We start from the raw sequence: 19,880 nt of genomic DNA, 5'->3' as shown, positions 1-19,880 counted from the left end.
GTTTACTATTATTAAAGGGTGTGTAGAAAAGGACTGTGAAATCCTTTACACTTTTGCCCTTTGTATCAATGAGACACTGATCGGAGTCACCTGAGAGGGAAAAGAGAGAGATGCAGGGCACTATTCAATCACATATAAGTACATTATCTGTGTTACTATTCTGTCAGATACAGATACATACTCAAATATGGACACAGTAACACACAGAGGGAAGATGGTGAGATGGGGGTCAGTAATGGTCACTGTGTCTCAGTTCTTCGCAGGCTACAGAACAAGCACAGCCTGGGAGAGAGAGAGATTCTGTAGCACTACAGCGTATCCCCAGAGGTCTCACACACAGACCCAGGGGCGTAATAATAGTGCACACGCTCACTTTAATAAGACCGGAAAACACACAAATGTATAACATTCAATTAATTTATTATTTATTTATTTAACTAGGCAAGTCAGCTATGAACATATTCTTATTTTCAACTGCCTGTTCAGGGGAAGAACAACAGATACCTTGTCAGCTCGGGGATATGAACTTGCAACCTTTTGGTTACTAGTCCAACGCTCTAACCACTAGGCTACCCTGCCACCTCAATAGTGAATGGACCATATTTAAACTTGTTCAATTTGGCCCAAGGGCTTAGGCTATGTATTGTTAGTGCTTGACTTGGACTGAAATAGGTGCTGATAATCATTTTGGGTACCGGTACTGTTTATATTTAGGTGCAAGAGCTCCACAATACTTTTGAGCAAATATTCTATAAGATATTCTAAAATATTATATTTCGGGGCAGCAGGTAGCCTAGTGGTTAGAGCGGTAACCCGAAAGGTTGCTGGATCAAATCCCTGAGCTGATAATGTAAAAATCTCTAGTTCTACCCCTGAACAAGGCAATTAACCCACTGTTCCCCAGTAGGCTGTCATTGTAAATAAGAATTTGTTCTTAACTGACTTGCCAGGTTAAATAAAATAAGAGGTGCAGAAGCTCAAGCAGTGAAACGTTGAGGTGCCAGTACTCAGCTCCAGTGAGCTCCTGCCCAAGTCAAGCATTGTGTATTCATATCAAATCAAATTTTATTTGACACATGTGCAGAATACAACAGGTTTCACCTTACAGTGAAACGCTTACTTACAAGCCCTTAACCAACAATGTTGTTAATAAGAAAATACACACAAAAAAGAGATAAGAAAAACAAATGATTAAAGAGCAGCAGTAAATAACAATAGCGGGGATATATACAGGGGGTACCGGTACAGAGTCAATGTGCAAGGGCACCGGTGTCGAGGTAATTGAGGTAATATGTACATGTAGGTAGAGTTATTAAAGTGACTATGCATAGATAACTGACTGTATTGTTTAACTGTTGATGTAAAAGGTATAACATTCAATAGTCAATGGGCCAATACATAGCCTTGGGCCTAGCCTTTGTATTGTCTAACTGTTGATAGCTTACCATTTAAAAAAAAAAAAATTATTTCACCTTTATTTAACCAGGTAGGCTAGTTGAGAACAGGTTCTCATTTGCAACTGCGACCTGGCCAAGATAAAGCATAGCAGTGTGAACAGACAACACAGAGTTACACATGGAGTAAACAATTAACAAGTCAGTAACACAGAGAAAAATGGGGAGTCTATATACAATGTGTGCAAAAGGCATGAGGAGGTAGGCGAATAATTACAATATTGCAGATTAACACTGGAGTGATAAATGATCAGATGATCATGTACAGGTAGAGATATTGGTGTGCAAAAGAGCAGAAAAGTAAATAAATAAAAACTGTGGGGATGAGGTAGGTGAAAATGGGTGTGCTATTTACCAATAGATTATGTACAGCTGCAGCGATCGGTTAGCTGCTCAGCTAGCTGATGTTTGAAGTTGGTGAGGGAGATAAAAGTCTCCAACTTCAGCGATTTTTGCAATTCGTTCCAGTCACAGGCAGCAGAGTACTGGAACGAAAGGCGGCCGAATGAGGTGTTGGCTTTAGGGATGATCAATGAGATACACCTGCTGGAGCGCGTGCTACGGATGGGTGTTGCCATCGTGACCAGTGAGCTGAGATAAGGCGGAGCTTTGCCTAGCATGGCCTTGTAGATGACCTGGAGCCAGTGGGTCTGGCGACGAATATGTAGCGAGGGCCAGCCGACTAGAGCATACAAGTCGCAGTGGTGGGTAGTATAAGGTGCTTTAGTGACAAAACGGATGGCACTGTGATAAACTGCATCCAGTTTGCTGAGAAGAGTGTTGGAAGCAATTTTGTAGATGACGTCGCCCAAGTCGAGGATCGGTAGGATAGTCAGTTTTACTAGGGTAAGCTTGGCAGCGTGAGTGAAGGAGGCTTTGTTGCGGAATAGAAAGCCGATTCTTGATTTGATTTTCGATTGGAGATGTTTGATATGGGTCTGGAAGGAGAGTTTGCAGTCTAGCCAGACACCTAGGTACTTATAGGTGTCCACATATTCAAGGTCGGAACCATCCAGTGTGGTGATGCTAGTCGGGCATGCAGGTGCAGGCAGCGATCGGTTGAAAAGCATGCATTTGGTTTTACTAGCGTTTAAGAGCAGTTGGAGGCCACGGAAGAAGTGTTGTATGGCATTGAAGCTCGATTGGAGGTTAGATAGCACATGCACTATGCATACATATGCATAGTGTACAGGCATAGCGTCACCTTGATCATGCATTTTTAGGGGTCTTTTGCCAGGGACCCTTATAAAAACGCATGACCCGATACTCACTTGTGTTTTTGGTTTTTACCCTTTTACTGGCCTATTCAAAACTCAGGTCGACTACAGGCTACCATTTTCTCTGACACTCATCCACCTAATGCACATTGCCACTTAATTATACCACCCTCATTCTTCACTGTCATGTTACATCAGACGTTGATATGTTAAACGCCACGATGGAACAATGTTGGCAAATGTAGCCAATTCTTGGTAGACCTAGTCATATTTTCAGCGTTATACTTTTCTCGATGATTCAGAGCTCGCCATAGTTGTTTTGCTGCCCGCTGGCATTTCGATTGATTAACATATAATTAATACATCGAAATGCCCGTCCTTGATATAACCGAGACACCGGCAGTAATTATTAATGCACAAATGTAGCCTATCAAATGAAACGCAATCCGATGATGAACGTCAAAACAAAAGATCGACCACGTGACCAGAGAGCTCAGTTAATAGTCATATGACCTGCAGTGTTTCGATATGCAGGTCATAGACACCGCAGTTGTTGCGCTCACAGGACTTCAAGTCAAGCGTTTGAGGCCAACATTGTTGGCGTATTAGGATATTTTCGTCCTCGACATGACTAGCATGTATTTTGTTAGTTTGGTGGTGTATTTCCTTGCTGTTTCGTGTCTTACATGGGCTGACTATGCCCCTGACGAGGTAACCGAACTACCGGGAATGTCGTTTAAACCAAACTACCGACAATGGTCGGGCTATTTGAAAGCCAGCACTGGAAAGTTTCTCCATTACTGGTGAGTATCAGTAATGCCATACGTCGCTGCCTTGACTAACTAACAACTTAGTGTTTGTTCTGGTTGGGGATTTTTTCAGAAAATCCAGCTCGTGCACAACATTAGTTTACTACAATATGTATCAGTGGGAATCGGTTTACTCCAAATGGGTGAAATAATAAATGAATCAACGCATGGCTTAAATAACCGTATTATCTTTTAAATAAGTCATTAAATACACTTACAAGAGTGGCTATTGCTCAATAGTAAATTAATACATACAGTAGTTATTACAGAGACAACTGAAGCATGTTTAAACAATAGACAACTTCAAATAGAAAGTCACAGGCAGAAGAGGAAACTCTTCTGAAGCTGGACTAGATGATTGTTTATACTTGCTCTTTTGCTACTTCCTCCAGCATTGATCATGCATGGTGTAGTATGTACCTTTTCATTGAGAAGTTTAAGAGCTAGAACATCCTTTGCCATAAGCTATGAGAAGTTAATGATTGACAAAATAACACATAACAAACGTGTATTCTAGTGTTCTATAGGCCACACGTATGCACACACACAAACATAGTCAGCAGACACTATTGTACCTGGGGTCTAAAATTAAGTGTGGAGTGCACAGTGTACCAAGTGTGTCTTTGGGTGCTCTCGATCTCCTGTTAACCTGGCCCTCTACCTCCCTGCTTCCCCAGGTTTGTGACCTCACAGAGGGACCCACTGAAGGACCCTGTTGTGCTGTGGCTGAATGGAGGGCCAGGCTGCAGCTCGCTGGATGGCTTTCTGTCAGAGAACGGCCCCTTCCATGTGAGTTCTCCCACACGTTACCTTTTCATTATGAACTTAGCAGGACCTGTGATTTCAGTGTGCCTGTATGTCCCAGTGTAACCTTATTGTATGCAGTGATTCCCACAGAATAACAACATAATTGTGTCTCCTTCAGGTGAAGGATGATGGGGCCACTCTGTATGAGAATAATTTCAGCTGGAACAGGATTGCCAACGTTCTGTACCTAGAGTCCCCTGCAGGTGTGGGATACTCCTACTCTGACGACCAGAAGTACAAAACCGACGACGACCAGGTGAGATCATCAGGGTCTCATTCGGGAGAGTGAAATGCATTGAATAAATCGGACACAATTATTTACCTCTTGTCATAGGCATGTCTGTTATACACACTGTATTCCTATCTGAACGTTCCACTGACAGTGGCTCAGAAATCATGCCGTTAACTCTTCCCTACTGAATACTAAAGTAATAGTAACTGATTTATCTCCCCCTTACTATTAGGTGGCTGATGACAACTACCTAGCTCTACAGAGTTTCTTTGCCAAGTTTCCAAACTTCACACAGAATGAGTTCTTCATCATCGGTGAGAGTTATGGTGGGATCTATGCCCCGACACTCAGCCAGCGTGTGGCCACAGGGACCGCAAAGATTAACTTCAAGGTGAGTTGATTCACACACTGACTTAATTGTTTTGAGTGGATTCCACACTTACCCTCTCTGAAAATCTAAAGACTAAGCATAAGTTAAAAGCAATGTAATGGAATTCCAGCCTATCCAACCACCTGTCAATGATTATGTAGAAAAGGCAAGGAGAGGATGATGTGAATCCAATATGAATGACGGTTATAAAGAACTCCTTTAATGTGTTTCTCAGGCCTTTGCAGTGGGTAATGGCCTCAGTAGCTATGCCCTGAATGACCAGTCTCTGATCTACTTTGGTTACTACCACGGCCTCTTCGGAGAACAGTAAGAACGCGCAACACATTCACTCATGTGGGCCCAGACTGTTTTGTTATGTTTACATGACTAGGAATAACTCCTTTTGAAAGCCCCACAACGTATGTATAGGCCCACAATATGAATTCAAGCTTGTCTGATGCAATGTCTTGTAACAGAAGCAATGTGTTTAAGTAAACTATCCTCTTGCAGACTGTGGACAGATCTGAACACAAACTGCTGTGATAAGGGAACATGTAACTTCTTCAACAACAGCAAGGAGGCCTGCAAGACACTGGTACACGTGGAAACACTTTTACAATCGGATAAGTATTATACATCAAATACAAAAATTGGGCTATGATATGCAGTTTTAACATAGAAATGTCTACTTGTACCTTTTTCTCCCTCTCATTCATTCTTGCCCTCAGTTGAGCCAGGCCTTTAGTATTGTGTATGATTCTGGGCTGAATGAGTATGCTCTTTACATGGACTGTGAGGGTGGAGTCAGGGCCAGAGCCTATGAGCGGAGCATGAGCCAGCTCTTCAGGAACTACAGAAAGCACTGGGATACCTTCCAGGTAAGTGCCCTTCCTATGGAGGAAAACAGTGTTCAAGTCCATCCTGGCATTAGATATTGGTAGTCTTGTGTTCTGAAGGGTTGTTCTGGTTATTCTCAAATTGTTTGAAGTGGTTATGATGGAAGAAATTGTTGTTTTATGTAAGTACTATGTCTCGCTGTAGCTGCTGAAGGTGCCGTCCGTCACTGGCCAAACTCCTTCTGTGGGTGAGGTCCCTCCCTGCATTAACAGCACAGCTCAGATGAACTGGCTCAACCGGGGTGATGTGCGGAAAGCTCTACACATCCCTGATACACTTCCAGCCTGGGACATCTGCAGGTATTACACTAGTACCCACATATCCCTAATAGTCAGTAAGTCTAAATTCAGCAAAGGGACATCTAAAACATGACAACAGTAAACTACCTACAAAAGGTTATCTTTACCATAACTTTCTATGTAGTGATGTGGTGGGAGGACAGTACACCAACATCTACCCGACAGTGAAGGATGTATATCTGAAGCTGCTGTCTCTGGGTGTCCGGGCGCTAGTCTATAACGGAGACACTGACATGGCCTGCAACTTCCTGGGAGACAAGTGGTTTGTGGAGCAGCTCAACCAGAAGGTAAAGCTCTTGAAGACTGGTATTTGAGTCAGGTGACATAGAGATTTGAAAGCTGGGTTGCAGGGTATTTGGCATGTTTGTAACTCACAGGGCATGCAATGTGAAGACTCTTTTTATCTTTCATTTCCAGACAACCATCAAGTACCAGAGCTGGATATCTGATGATCAGATTGCCGGCTTCTACGAGCAGTATGGAAACATCACCCTCCTGACTGTGAAGGTAAGCACTACTTAGTTAGCATATTGGCATTGATTTACTGTCTTCAGACTAATTAACACACTAGACATGTTCATAAAGATTAGTGGATGCAACTGGGTGAGGCTGCTGCGTTCTAATCCCATCCTCTGTTTTAGGGCGCTGGTCACATGGTGCCGCAGTGGGCTCCAGGCCCCGCCTTAGACATGTTCCAGTCCTTCCTGTCAAACAAACCCTACTGAGCATGCTCCTGGGGCTGCTTCCAGTGTCTGTAATTGAACTTGTTAGTGGGCAAGGATGATGGCCCGTTTTTCTCAGGGAGAGTTGGATGGAAAAGGGGAAACAACAAATGTTTTGTTTTTGTGATGAAATTAAATGTTTCTGTTGCACTCCAAGTAAGCTCAGTAGATCAAAGTTCAACTCTGGAGGAATGCATGTGTACACACTTATCAGTGTTGGGGTGACAGGAGTGTAATCGGACTATGCCATTTCTTAATTTCAGTAAATGTATAATTTAACTTTTCTTGAAGCAAACTACATATCAATAGCCTTAGAGAAATGTTTTGACATGTGATGCACCTAAACAATCTTCCTTTGGTGATGCTGTGCAATCGCTCTGGTTGGCTTTCTAACTGATTAGCAGCTTATTAGTCGCATCAGAACTGTCATTTGCCTTTTGAATTTCCTCATGCAGTTTCTGAATCAGGGGGTTTCAATTGTCACCACTTGGGGGAGCCGAAATGCCATGGAACTCAAATGGCCAAAAGGCCAATCAGCACTTTAAAAGAATCGAACATTCTTTGTCTTTCTAATAAATGCTTTTTATGAAACCATTTGTATCTCAATTAATTTTAATAGCATTTTTTATTGAACATGATTGATTAATAACAGAATGTGTTAAAACATCCAAGTGATCTTAAGTGACTGTTCCATAAACATGTAAATTCCAGGGATGGTGATTGAGCACCCAAAATCTCCTTCTCAGCCACCATGCTGAAGATTCAGTACACAGGCCAATCAGTGTAGCAGTTTAACTGGACAGGACAAGTGATTCCTGTGTTAATGGAAATTAAGCTATTTTTAGTTGCTTCAAGATATACAGGTAGGACTTGTTGCAAAAGGTATTATACATCAATGTCACTAGTGCTTCCTAAATCTGCATTGTTTGGAGTTTTGAGCAGTTTCAGTATAGCACTTTGACATCTGCTGATTATAAATACATTTGACTAGTCCAGGCGTTTTCCAACTTGGGTACTGCAGGGGTCCGCAATAAAAAACAATTGGAGAGAAATATTTTGTATTTTAAATATAGATTTAATGCCATGTTTGAGAACTAACAAAAGCCAGACAAAAAAAACAGGCATTCGGCAGCATACTTATTGATTTTGTTTGAGCAGAGGAGCATAGCATTAGTCATGGCAAAATTGTCTCACTGTGTAGAATTGCTGGGAATTAGCTTCAAAACTGCTACATTTTCTCTGAGCTCAATGGAAAAATGTGTAGAATTGCAAAATTATTTTACATTTTCTCTCCACCACCAGTGGTGACTTGTCATTTGTGCCCCAATTTTTTTGCAAAAAAATATAGAGTTAATAAAGCCACATACAAACATGGTATCTTTTGTTTTCTTGAGTAAGTCAGCTCCAAAATGCAGGTGTTTCAGCCTAGCTCAGTGCTTTCTGTGGTGGAGGGGCAAGCCAGCAGAAAATACGGAGTGTTGCGCCGTGATTGGCTCAGTGTTCTGTCACTCATGGGGACACTACGTGGCCACCAAGTCTAAGGGTAGTCCCTGAAAATTCTAGCCCCTTCGGTGCTGCCATAGAGTTCCATAAGTGCCAATCCAAGAAAGCTCAAGGTCATTGGCCACAGATAAAAATGACGTCAAATCACATATTTACAGTAGCTTTGATTGGACTGATCATGAATCAAGTCGACAATCTACTGGCAAATCCTTTTTTATCCTTGTAATATGAAAATAAATAACGAAGAGAAATGATTAGATAAAATGTATCAGTGCTCATCAGCCATTGGACATAAACATTACACAAGTTGGAAATCGCAAATTCAACAATGAGTGGTTTGAAAGGAATCAGTGACAGTGGCTGTGTGGTCCCACTTCTGGGATTACGGGGCTCTTTTCCAAGTTTAAAATGATAAACATTCAACATTGGCAATGCTGTCAATGACGCATGATTTGTGCCACGCTCAAAACAACCATTAACTAGGGAACTGCAAAAACTTGACTTCCGGGAGCTCAAGACAACTGGGAAGTTGGGAATAAAACGAGCTCCGATTGGGAAAGTCTGTTTTGAATGGTCATCCAACTCGGAATTGTATATCCGGCCTCTTTCTCGAGCTATGAGGTGAGTGAGGTCATTACGATTGGACCTTTTTCCGAATTCCCAGTTGTTTTGAAAGCACCATAAATTGAGAGAATGCCAGACTTTGATGACAAAATTTTCTCACAAAGGACTGCCACGCCACCTTCCTGTTCAAGTGAGCACAGCACAAGGTGAGTCCAAAAATGTATTGCTGCAGCATAAATTATGTAATATGCCAGGGAGATATGTGTACTGTAGCTAAGAAAGTAGTACTAAGTGTATGTTATGAAGATGTTAGTAGCCCATGTGCTTCACCCTAATAATTTGGTCTATTTACCCCTTAATTTCACCTACTGTTCTAACTTTGTGGTGCACATGTAGCCTATAACCTGTTATAGAGAAATGTAATCATTGAATATTGTAAGAGCTTTCATTGTCTGCTAACATGCCCCCTTTATTTATCATACGGTTCTGACTTGGTGTACAGGGAGAACACTAAGAACGACCCATGTTCTGAATTCTGTCGCAGTACATTTCAAAAGTGCTAAACAAATAGTTATATTGACTGTTACATCCGTCCTAGCTCGCTCATGTCTTATTCGAAATTATGGATTGCCTATTATCCGCTTGCCGTCCCCTTATGACAGTTTGTTCATCTCAATTGTCATTAGAAACCACATTTGTTTAAGCAAGTCAGCCACATTAGCTCATCTTTTTTTAAAGGCAGTTAATGAGGCTAAATGAACTGTTTCGCTGTCAAACAAGGCTCCGCTGTTAGCCAGGTGTAGCAGTGGTAAGAATGTTGGGACAGCTTTATGTAGGCCCTAACAGTGTGTGGGCACCGTTTTTCACCGTTATAGTGCAATTAATGTATTGTTTAGTGTTGTGGATTTTCTGGCACTAATCCCACATTTTTGTTTTATTTTTGCCCCACCAAGATTTACCTGCTAAAATCACCACTGTACACCAATATACCTTTCTAGCTAATAGACTGTTAAGAGTTTACACTTTCTCTTCCAATGAGCTGTGTGTGTCTACCAAATCTATTAATTTTTAAATGTTGATTATTTTTACCTGCCATAGTCATTCACCTGATAAGATGTTTTCACTAACATGAGGGTATAGGACAAAACTATGACAATCTGAATTCAATGACAAAACCGGCATGTTTATTACATTGTAGATTGATAACAGGATAATTCATGACAATATAAGACTGCATATTGTTAAACCTGATTACTAAATTGGTTCAGTTCAGAAAAACGATTTCCCTTGGCTCCAATTATGGAATGAAACAATAAAAAGTCATTGAATTTCAAGCATTTCCAATTTCATTCAAGTCATTGTAAAACAGTAATTGCTGCCCTGAGGAACAATCCCTTTGAACATGATAGATATTTGTCCCTTACCCCTCTGTCTGTAGTCTATAGCTAATCTCTCTATCAGTAAAGCACATTTAAAATATCTGTCTGTTTAAAGCTAGGCCATATACAATCATTTAACCACAGGAATCAGCCTGAGACCCCAGACTTCTGAAATCTCAAAGGCGCATAAAAGTATAATACACTTGCCACATTACATAGATTTCAGAACTGCAGTTGCAGGATACGTCTTCAAACCACTTGATCATTGGAATTGTAAAATTACTATAAAAATGGATGGAAATGTTTGGCCACATTCTTAAAACAGTATGTTCATTACTCATCAGTAACAACACCAATTAGAGAGAGGTACCCTCTCCCACTGCCCAGTTTCTTGAAGGATGGGATGCCACCTGTAGTGCAGTGGTGCATGCTGGGCCAGCAGGGAAAGGCATAGGGAGGGGTTGAGAATGTCAAGACGGATTTGGTACTGCAGCCCACAACGGGGTGAAAATAAATTTAAATCAAAAACATAACATTTGTATAATCTTTTTGAAAAGGTAGGTCCCTTGTCAGAGGTTGCTCTCAGGACTCTCATCCAATCCTAGAGCATCGCTCCATAGGTGACATGAGTCCTTGCTATGGAGCGGTTTCATCATCAGGGAGACAATGAGATGTGCAGGAGAGGTCACAGGAGGGAGTGTGTTTGCATGTATGTGTTGGATCCTCGACATCCTGATACAAGTCAATAAAGTTCAGAATAGCAGCATAGACCTGTATCCTCCTCCAGCAAAGAATCTTCCTGGTCAGAATTCTATTGGCTGTCCAAATAGTGGATGGCGTCTTGATAGATGGCATTGGTGGTGGTCTGGCCAAAGATGAAAGTGCCGATGGTTACCATGATGACACCGTAGACCACCATCCCATGCCAGCTATGGAGAGAGAAGATCAGCGTTCAGTAAACAGTCACGAGGAGATTACGTACAGGTAGTGAGTCTAGTCTTACCTAGCAGATCGAACCGCTGTTTCTGAGAGCTTTGCCTGAATCAGACACAGACCTGCAGGGCAGAGCAGACATTATATACAGGCATTATGCTTATTGCTGATATAAACACATTGTAAACACACACACAGAATCAGACACACTGGTCGTACCTGGGAAGACAAAGATGAAGCAGGCTGCCAGTCCTCCGATGAGGGAGATGACTCGGCCAATGTCGGGGATGAAGAGTGCGAGGACGAGTGTGACCGCGAACCACACAAGCGTCTGCAACACTCTGCGTCTCCGCTCACGCCTCACACACAATTCCACCTGATCGCCGTGGAAACGGAGCCATAGCCCCTCCAGCACCGCCCTAAAGAAATAAGTTTCACAACACAACAATGTAGTACTGAAATGGCATTGGAGGCACACAGTACTTTGTAGGTTAAGGTTAGTGTCTCACCGGCCACAGAAGTGAAGAATGGGATAGGAGGTGATAACACAGATGACGACGAAGGCCCTTGCGATCGCCACGGCGATGTCATTAGGAGGATATGACATCAGCACATCCTGACTGACGTTAGACCCAAATGACAGAAAGCCACAGACACCTGAGACATGGGGTATGCACCATTACACATCAACGAATCACACAAGAAATGGGCCATGTCATAAAAAAACCTCTGATGCTTTCAAAACTGACTATAGAGCCACACAGTAGACACAAACACACCTGTACCAGTGTAGACAAAGAGGCAGATGATCATGCCGACGGTGACCACACCTCCCCAGGGCTTGAGTTCACTCCTTCTCATGCTGTTAAACACTGGCACACTGCTCACATGACACTTGGAGATAGAGAAAGTGAGAAAGAGAGAGATTGTGTGAGGATGTAAATAACTTCCAAGCATTTTCAATCAAGGATTAGAAATAGCCATATGCACACCCCTGCACATTCATACAAACACAAACACAGACAGATACCTGGAAGCTAAAGCATATGGTGGGCATGGCGTTCAACACTGCACTCCAGGAGGACGGGCTGTAACAGACACACTGGCTGATCAACACAAACAAAGCATGATGGGAACTGTAATTTGATGTAGACTGTGCTTTAATGAAGGGCGAGTGGGCTGAAATGCCGTTTCTGGACTCTCTCCCCCATCTGGCACCATGGGTGCTTGTAAACTCTTGGCATTCACTCAACCAGCTTCATGAGGAATGCTTTTCCAACAGTCTTGAAGGAGTTCCCACATATGCTGTGCACTTGTTGGCTGCTTTTTCTTCACTCTGCGGTCCAACTCATCCCAAACCATCTCAATTGGGTTGAGGTTGGGTGATTGTGGAGGACAGGTCATCTGCTGCAGCACTCCATCACTCTCCTTGGTCAAATAGCCCTAACACAGCCTGGATGTGTGTTTTGGGTCATTGCCCTGTTGAAAGACAAAATTATAGTCCCACTCAGCGCAAACCAAATGGAATGGCGTATCGCTGCAGAATGCTGTGGTAGCCATGCTGGGTAAGTGTGCCTTGAATTCTAAATAAATCACAGACAGTGATTTAGCTCCCCACACCTCCTCCTCCATGCTTCACGGTGGGAACCACACATGCGGATATCATCCGTTCACCTACTCTGCATATCAAAGACATTGTGCTTGGAACCAAAAATCTCAAATTTGGACTCATCAGACCAAAGGATAGATTTCCACAGGTCTAATGTCCATTGCTTGTGTTTCTTTCTTGCCCAAGCAAGTCTCTTCTTATTGATGTCCTTATGTACTGGTTTCTTTGCAGCAATTCGACCATGAAGGCCTGATTCACACAGTCTCCTCTGAACAGTTGATGTTGAGATACGTCTGTTACTTGAACTCTGAAGCATTTATTTGGGCTGCAATCTGAGGTTCAGTTAACTCTAATGAACTTATCCTCTGCAGCAGAAGCAACTCTGGGTCTTCCTTTTCTGTGGCGGTCCTCATAAGAGTCAGTTTCATCATAGCGCTTGATGGTTTTTACATCTGCATTTGAAGAAACTTTCAACGTTCTTGAAATGTTCTGGTTTGACTGACCTTCATATCTTAAACTAATTATGGACTGTCATTTCTCTGTTTTTTTAGCTGTTCTTGCCATAATATGGATTTGGTCTTCTACCAAATAGGGATACCTTCTGTTAACCAACCCTACCATGTCAAAACAAAATGGATTAGCTCAAACGCATTTAAAGAAAGAAATTCCACAAATGAACCTTTAACAAGGCACACCTGTTAATTGAAATGCATACGAGGTGACTACCTCATGAAGCTATGTTGAGAGAATGCCAAAAGTGTGCAAAGCTGTCAAGGCAAAGGGTGGCTATTTGAAGAATCTCAAATATAAAATATATGTTGATTTGTTTAACACTTTTCTGGTTACTACATGATTCCATGTGTTATTTCATAGTTTTGATGTCTTCACTATTATTCTACAATGTAGGAAAAAAAAATGGAATGAGTAGGTGTGTCCAAACTTTTGACTGGTACAGTAGTTCAATTAGCTTACCTGGTTGGAATGTAGCCAGGGGTCATCTCTTTATCAGGCCAGATGTATTTCAGTATTATCACAATGGTGACATACCAGGTGCCAACAACACTCAGCGCACTACAAACAGGAGAACAGCCTTATCAGACGGACCTGTGTTCCTGTAGCCTAGTGATACAAAGCAGGCTTCAAATTCTAATTCAATCATCAGTTGTAGACTAAAGGGTGGTGTGGAAAGATATAATTGGTCAATGTGTAAAGTGTATTCATTGGATGCAGGAAGGCATACCTGGCGTATTTCTGGAAGCCAATCTCTTTGGGGATGGAGAGAGGCAGAATGACCAGGACGGCGGTCACACAAATGGTTAACTTACGGTCAATGTACCAGTGACCACCGACCACACCGTCTGGCAAATGAGCTATTGCAGCTATCACTACAGAAAGACAGAGATAGTAAGAGAGATAAAGGCAGCAGAGCAAACAAAACATTCCATTGACTAACGTCTTATTTAAAGTGGAATTGTTGTAGTGCTGGCTATCTGATAGCAGGGTCATAGTCTATCTGAGGCTGACCGAAGGTGGCTTTCCAACTGGTCAGCACTCAAAGGCCTTTTCAGTATGACGGCACATGTAAAATAGCTGAGCTAGAGAGGATCTCATCACAGACTCCCTTGACTCTTATCCACAGTGATAACAACACTTAATTTACTGACGACACTAATACAACACATCAACTAACACACATCTAGTGTGATGGTGCAATAACAGCTGAGGATGACCTTTTTTGAAGGTACAAAGGAAATGGAAAACTGGTGAAAAAGGCTAGCCAATGCTACAATCTGCAACTGAGTGAAATGACCTTCTGTTTCGTCAACTGTGTGTGTGTGTAACCTAGTACTCTGGTACCCTGCAAACTATGATCTGTATTGTATTTTACACAAGTCAAACGTAATGGAGTCTGTGGCACGTTGTTAATGGTTGCGTTCATACAAAGACTTATACATAGCTAGACATGAACGCCTCATTGACCAGATAGCTAGTGATGTGAGACAGACAGTAACACCATTCACAAACAGTCTCTTGTCAGAGGAGGCTGGTTTGACGTTGATGTGTTTTCTTGTGTACAGAACATGCCAGATATTGTTGTTGTGGGGGAGGAGCTCATTTTAGAAGTGGGTTGCTCTTTTGACTCCTACATGGAGCAGACCTTTGCTGACAGGTTGCTGAAATACCAGCCCCTTGTGTGTCAGCTGTCATGGGCAGCTTAGTGGTTTGGAGAAGAAGGTGGGCAATTCTATGGTAACAAGAGTGATGTGGAGACTTCGATTTTTCACTTTAAAATGTATGTCAAACAAAAAATAATGATTGCAAAGTTAAACCACCCAGACAACTCTATGCACAATGACTACTTTTAACTATTACCAAAAACACATTCACCTGAAGAACAGCGCAGATGCCAAGTTTAGTAACCGAGTGCCGTCAAACTTTACATCTGCACTGTCTTCAAGTAAATGCACCCATAAGTGTCCAGATATGCATGTCCTTTTGAGTTTCTTGAATTCTTCTCGACTGTAATGTTATTTGTGGATTAAAATAAAGTATTTAAAAAGGTGTGTGCACACGTTCATTATCTATGTGAGAAACACTCACAGCGTTCCAGCTGGTCTCCAATGACGATAAAGAAGGCGATGCAGGTGCCGAAGGTGTAGACAGCGATGGCCACCTCACAGATTACCCCGGTGACTTTCCCACACGAGGCCCGCACCACCTCCTGGTAGGTGCTCTCATTACTGACCTAGACAAGCAGTACAGGGTCACTAGGATGAGTACTGCTGGATAAGAATGTCTTAAATTGTAGGGGGGGGGGGGTGTATTAACTTACTAACCTGGGAGCAGTATGCCAGAATCACCAGACCGCTGATGATGAAACTCAGCATGGACTACAACACACAAAAACAGGAAGTTTTACCAAATACATCCCTGTATATATATGCAGTATTTATCACTTCTGCTCCTGGAGTGCCACCGTGTGCAGGATTCGGTCTCAAAAGTGTGTGTGTAGCTCTCACCATCTGTAGCACCACCCCTGCAACCACGCCTCCGGCCATGTTGAAGGCGGCGGGGAAGTTGAGTAGTCCTGCCCCCAGCGCAGCGTTCACCACAATGAAGACAGCGGCTGTGGCAGACACTCCTCCCCTCTTCTCCCTGTCTGACGAAGGGGGGTGAACAGACTCCATACTGGGGCTCTGCAGTAGCCACGCCCTCTCACCAGCATCTTCACTCCCAGCCTCGGCCCAGTCCCGCGCCTCACTGTTTATCGCCATGGGACACAACCCGGCTGGCACAGTCCCAAAAACACGATATAAAACACCTTCAAATTCACCCTACTCTGTTCGATGCAGACTTCAACACTAAAGAGCCGAGTTGCGGGTATTCAGAGTTTGGGTTGAGGGGTAAGTCTGAAGGTTGAAAGTTTGTTGTGGCTCTTGTGACATTCAGGACACAGATGACTGCTTGTCAGTTTATCCTCAAAGTGGATGCAGTGTCACCCAGCAGTCAACCCTTTCATCAATCTGCAACAAGACAAACACACATTACATCTTTGGCCTTCTCGACACCTTATCTCAGCACTCTCTATGTGCTTAAAGCCACAACCTGCTTTCCCCAGTAGCCTACACGTTCTTGTCAGTGCGTTCTCCCCCCGGTCCCATGCCTTGTGCTGTCGGCTGACCTTGCTTTACTCACCAACACCAGGATATGACCAAAAATTTAAAAATCTTAAATAAATAAAAAGACTGGTGAAAAAAAGACTAATCACCAGGAACTCACCTAAAAATTAGTTTAATTTAAAAAATCTGTTCCCAAATTATTCCCACAAATAAAATAAAAGAGACACATGATCATTTCTCAAAGTAATCAAGGTATGAAATTGTTATTTTCAAATAGAATCTCTTTTTGGGCCTAGTTGTGGTCAATTTCAGTGTTCAAAATTATTATGTTCCGGCACCCCGACCATTCGCTCTGACAAAAATCGCCCCTAGGCTGAATCTAGTTGCCTACCCCTGCTTTACAGCATCCCTTTGAAACACATTCTAAAGAGACATGTAATCATTAGTTTTAGATAGATCTGATCCCAAGAGATTTTCACTTCATATCCCTGAGAAGGATCACAGTAAAGTGGACTTCAGTGATAAGGGTCACTGTTCTCATGATGACACAGTGTGTCACAGTAGATATCTGTTGTAAACCTCACTGTCAGGCATGTGACCTACAGACTAATTATTGTGCTTGTCAGGGGCTATGCATTTTTGTAGTATTAATGTAGTATTAATTAATGTATTAATGTAGCTAAGCTATGTCATGGACATGTTGATTTTAAGTCATAAATGAGAATAGGCTATATTGAAATACAAGGTGGATAACAACTTCATCTCACTTAATTTAGTCAAAGGGAAATGGACTACATACTTCTCTTACCTCAATTATTTTGTCATTTTGTTTGTGTTCACAAGCTGCAAACTTCCCAAATAACAGCTGTTTTTCTGCTACAGCTCATGAAGTACGCTTCATCACCTTATCACCCCCATCTCCGTCGTCAGGCTTCTCACCTAACTTTACCTCTTTATCGTCCAGGGGATGCGCTGCTGTAACTGACAAACTGCCTTTCTAAGGGGCCTGTCAATAGACCATAAACACAAAATAAAAAGATGACACGTGTCTGCAACTAATCATCCTCAACCACCTTTAGATTTTTCTTTAAGTTGAGGTGACTTGGAGAAATGAATTATCATACCATTAACATTTTCAAATCCCCTGAAAGGGAAATATATTCCCTTACCTACATTTATTATATTTTTTTACCAAATTCTTAAAAAGGTGCAATATGCAGAAATCGCTCCGCCATTTTTTTCCCGCAAAAATTCAAAATAGTTTGCCTAACTTCAGTGTGTCTCTCAAAACAAGCCCTCAGTGTAGAGAATCACTCTACCATCTAAACCACTGTGAAATACACTACCGGTCTTAGAAGGTTTATAACACATACTCATTCAAGGGTTTCTTTATTTTGACTAGTTTCTACATTATAGAATAACACCGAAGACATTAAAAACTATGAAATAACGCACATTAATAACACACACAATGTAATCAAATCATAGAAACGCCACTGGAGCTACCCAAATAATAACGACTAGAAACATTCATAAAATACAGACATTTTGTAGCTTTACTAATAGGCAACTTTGCATATAAAGCAGCTGAATCTTAGATTCAGATCTAGCTACAGGTCTAGAAAAACACAAATCACGACAATTAACCTAATTGCTGATGTCTTTACAGCAAACTGGACACCGCATCATAGTCAGCTGTTGCTCACTGGCTGATAGTCTTCGAAAGCTGATACCGACCTCTTCATCTACATATCCTTGAACCTATTCAGTTGAAAATATGAAAATGCATATAAAATACTCAATAAATACCTCTCTATTGTCTCTCCGATGCTTGTGTTGTTCTGCAACAACCGCACGTGGAATGAAATTCCTTCTGAACAAGCAACGGTGGCATGTGACTTGGTTGGGATGTGATCATGTGACAATGTAAAATTACGTCTTTTAAAACAAAGTGCATGGTGGGAATTGTAGTTTACTGCCAAGAGAACACAAAATCATACCAGAAAGGGTTTAATCAGGGTAGATACTGCAGCACGGGAGGATGCAAAGGGGAGGACGGTTCATAATAATGTCCGGAACAGCGCGACTAGACTGGCTTTAAACATATGGAAACCATACAGTTGAAGTCGGAAGCTTAGATACACCTTAGCCAAATACATTTAAACACAGTTTCACAATTCATAAAATTTAATCATAGTAAAAATGCCCTGTCTTCGGTCAGTTAGGATCACCACTTTATTTTAAGAATGTAAAATGTCAAAATAATAGTAGAGAGAATGATTTATTTCAGCTTTTATTTCTTTATCACATTCCCAGTGGGTCAGAAGTTTACATAGAATCAATTAGTATTTGGTAGCATTGCCTTTAAATTGTTTAACTTGGGTCAAACGTTTCGGGTAGCCTTCCACAAGTTTCCCACAATAAGTTGGGTGAATTTTGGCCCATTCCTCCTGTCAGAGCTGGTGTACTGAGTCAGATTTGTAAGGCCTCCTTGCTCGCACACGCTTTTTCAGTTCTGCCCACAAAATTTCTATAGGATTGCCTCATGATGCCATCTATTTTGTGAAGTGCACCAGTCCCTCCTGCAACAAAGCACCCCCATAACATGATGCTGCCACCCCCGTGCTTCACGGTTGGGATGGTGTTCTTTGGCTTGCAAGCCTCCCCCTTTTTCCTCCAAACATAATGATGGTCATTATGGCCAAACAGTTCGACTTTTGTTTCATCAGACCAGAGGACATTTCTCCAAAAAGTACAATCTTTGTTCCCAAGTGCAGTTGCAAACCGTAGTCTGGCTTTTTTATGGTGGTTTTGGAGCAGTGGCTTCTTCCTTACTGAGCGGCCATTCAGGTTATGTCAATGTCGGACTTGTTTTACTGTGGATATAGATACTTCTGTACCTGTTTCCTCCAGCATCTTCACAAGTTCCTTTGCTGTTGTTCTGGGATTGATTTGCACTTTTCGCACCAAAGTAAGTTCATCTCTAGGACACAGAACGCATCTCCTTCCTGAGGGGTATGAAGGCTGCGTGGTCCCATGCTGTTTATACTTGCGTACTATTGTTTGTACAGATGAACGTGGTACTTTCAAGCATTTGGAAATTGCTCCCAAGGATGAATTGTTTTTCTGAAGTCTTGGCTGATTTATTTAGATTTTCCCATGTCAAGCAAAGAGGCACGTACGGGGTTTGAAGGTAGGCCTTGAAATACATCCACAAGTACACCTCCAATTGATTCAAATAATGTCAATAAGCCTATCAGATGCTTCTAAAGCCATGACATCATTTTCTGGACTTTTCCAAGCTGTTTAAAGGCACAGTCAACTTCGTGTATGTAAACTTCTGACCCACAGGAATTGTGAATTATAAGTGAAATAATCTGTCTGTAAACAATTGTTGGAACAATTACTTGTGTCATGCACAAAGTAGAAGTCCTAACTGACTTGCCAAAACTATAGTTTGTTAAC

The 19,880-nt window shown here is 42.0% G+C and overlaps 2 protein-coding genes across 4 annotated transcripts; one reads left to right on the top strand and one right to left on the bottom strand.

The window, feature by feature from the left end:
• The first annotated feature begins 3,172 nt into the window (after window positions 1-3,172).
• On the top strand, window positions 3,173-7,398 carry LOC118393911 (lysosomal protective protein-like). Its single transcript, XM_035787112.2, has 11 exons — window positions 3,173-3,474; window positions 4,158-4,269; window positions 4,406-4,543; window positions 4,752-4,910; window positions 5,125-5,216; window positions 5,400-5,484; window positions 5,618-5,767; window positions 5,931-6,085; window positions 6,210-6,372; window positions 6,503-6,592; window positions 6,727-7,398. Exons 1-11 carry the CDS (start codon window positions 3,299-3,301, stop codon window positions 6,808-6,810), a joined length of 1,404 nt encoding a protein of 467 aa, XP_035643005.1. The 5' UTR covers window positions 3,173-3,298; the 3' UTR covers window positions 6,811-7,398.
• Window positions 7,399-10,036: 2,638 nt separating this feature from the next.
• LOC118393910 (putative sodium-coupled neutral amino acid transporter 7) lies at window positions 10,037-18,377 on the bottom strand. Of its 3 annotated transcripts, XM_035787110.2 has the most exons (13): window positions 18,225-18,363; window positions 17,224-17,421; window positions 15,816-16,319; window positions 15,633-15,686; window positions 15,397-15,541; window positions 14,036-14,180; window positions 13,768-13,866; window positions 12,217-12,274; window positions 11,966-12,080; window positions 11,696-11,843; window positions 11,406-11,605; window positions 11,257-11,308; window positions 10,037-11,182 (listed from the first exon to the last, which is right to left on the bottom strand). In XM_035787110.2, exons 3-13 carry the CDS (start codon window positions 16,068-16,070, stop codon window positions 11,065-11,067), a joined length of 1,389 nt encoding a protein of 462 aa, XP_035643003.1. In that variant the 5' UTR covers window positions 16,071-16,319; window positions 17,224-17,421; window positions 18,225-18,363; the 3' UTR covers window positions 10,037-11,064. The 3 variants fall into 3 exon arrangements, with proteins under 3 accessions (XP_035643003.1, XP_035643002.1, XP_035643004.1); XM_035787109.2 differs by lacking the exon at window positions 17,224-17,421 and having other exon boundaries at window positions 18,225-18,377; XM_035787111.2 differs by lacking the exons at window positions 17,224-17,421; window positions 18,225-18,363 and adding an exon at window positions 18,063-18,083.
• Window positions 18,378-19,880: the final 1,503 nt, after the last annotated feature.

The sequence above is a fragment of the Oncorhynchus keta genome, chromosome 14 (genome assembly GCF_023373465.1).
Source record: "Oncorhynchus keta strain PuntledgeMale-10-30-2019 chromosome 14, Oket_V2, whole genome shotgun sequence".
Taxonomy (NCBI): Eukaryota; Metazoa; Chordata; class Actinopteri; order Salmoniformes; family Salmonidae; genus Oncorhynchus; species Oncorhynchus keta.
Note: the sequence above shows the minus strand (reverse complement) of the source record. Positions and strands in the feature narration are given on the sequence as shown.

Excerpts from the sequence above, each read along its gene's own strand:
- LOC118393910 (XM_035787109.2), bottom strand. The coding sequence starts at position 16,070 with ATGGCGATAAACAGTGAGGCGCGGGACTGGGCCGAGGCTGGGAGTGAA. Across the intron at positions 15,542-15,632 it reads TTCTGGCATACTGCTCCCAG|GTCAGTAATGAGAGCACCTA; the intron begins GTTAGTAAGTTA and ends CTGCTTGTCTAG. Across the intron at positions 11,183-11,256 it reads ACAGCGGTTCGATCTGCTAG|CTGGCATGGGATGGTGGTCT; the intron begins GTAAGACTAGAC and ends CTCTCTCCATAG.
- LOC118393911 (XM_035787112.2), top strand. The coding sequence starts at position 3,299 with ATGACTAGCATGTATTTTGTTAGTTTGGTGGTGTATTTCCTTGCTGTT. Across the intron at positions 5,768-5,930 it reads AGCACTGGGATACCTTCCAG|CTGCTGAAGGTGCCGTCCGT; the intron begins GTAAGTGCCCTT and ends GTCTCGCTGTAG. Across the intron at positions 6,373-6,502 it reads TGGAGCAGCTCAACCAGAAG|ACAACCATCAAGTACCAGAG; the intron begins GTAAAGCTCTTG and ends TTTCATTTCCAG.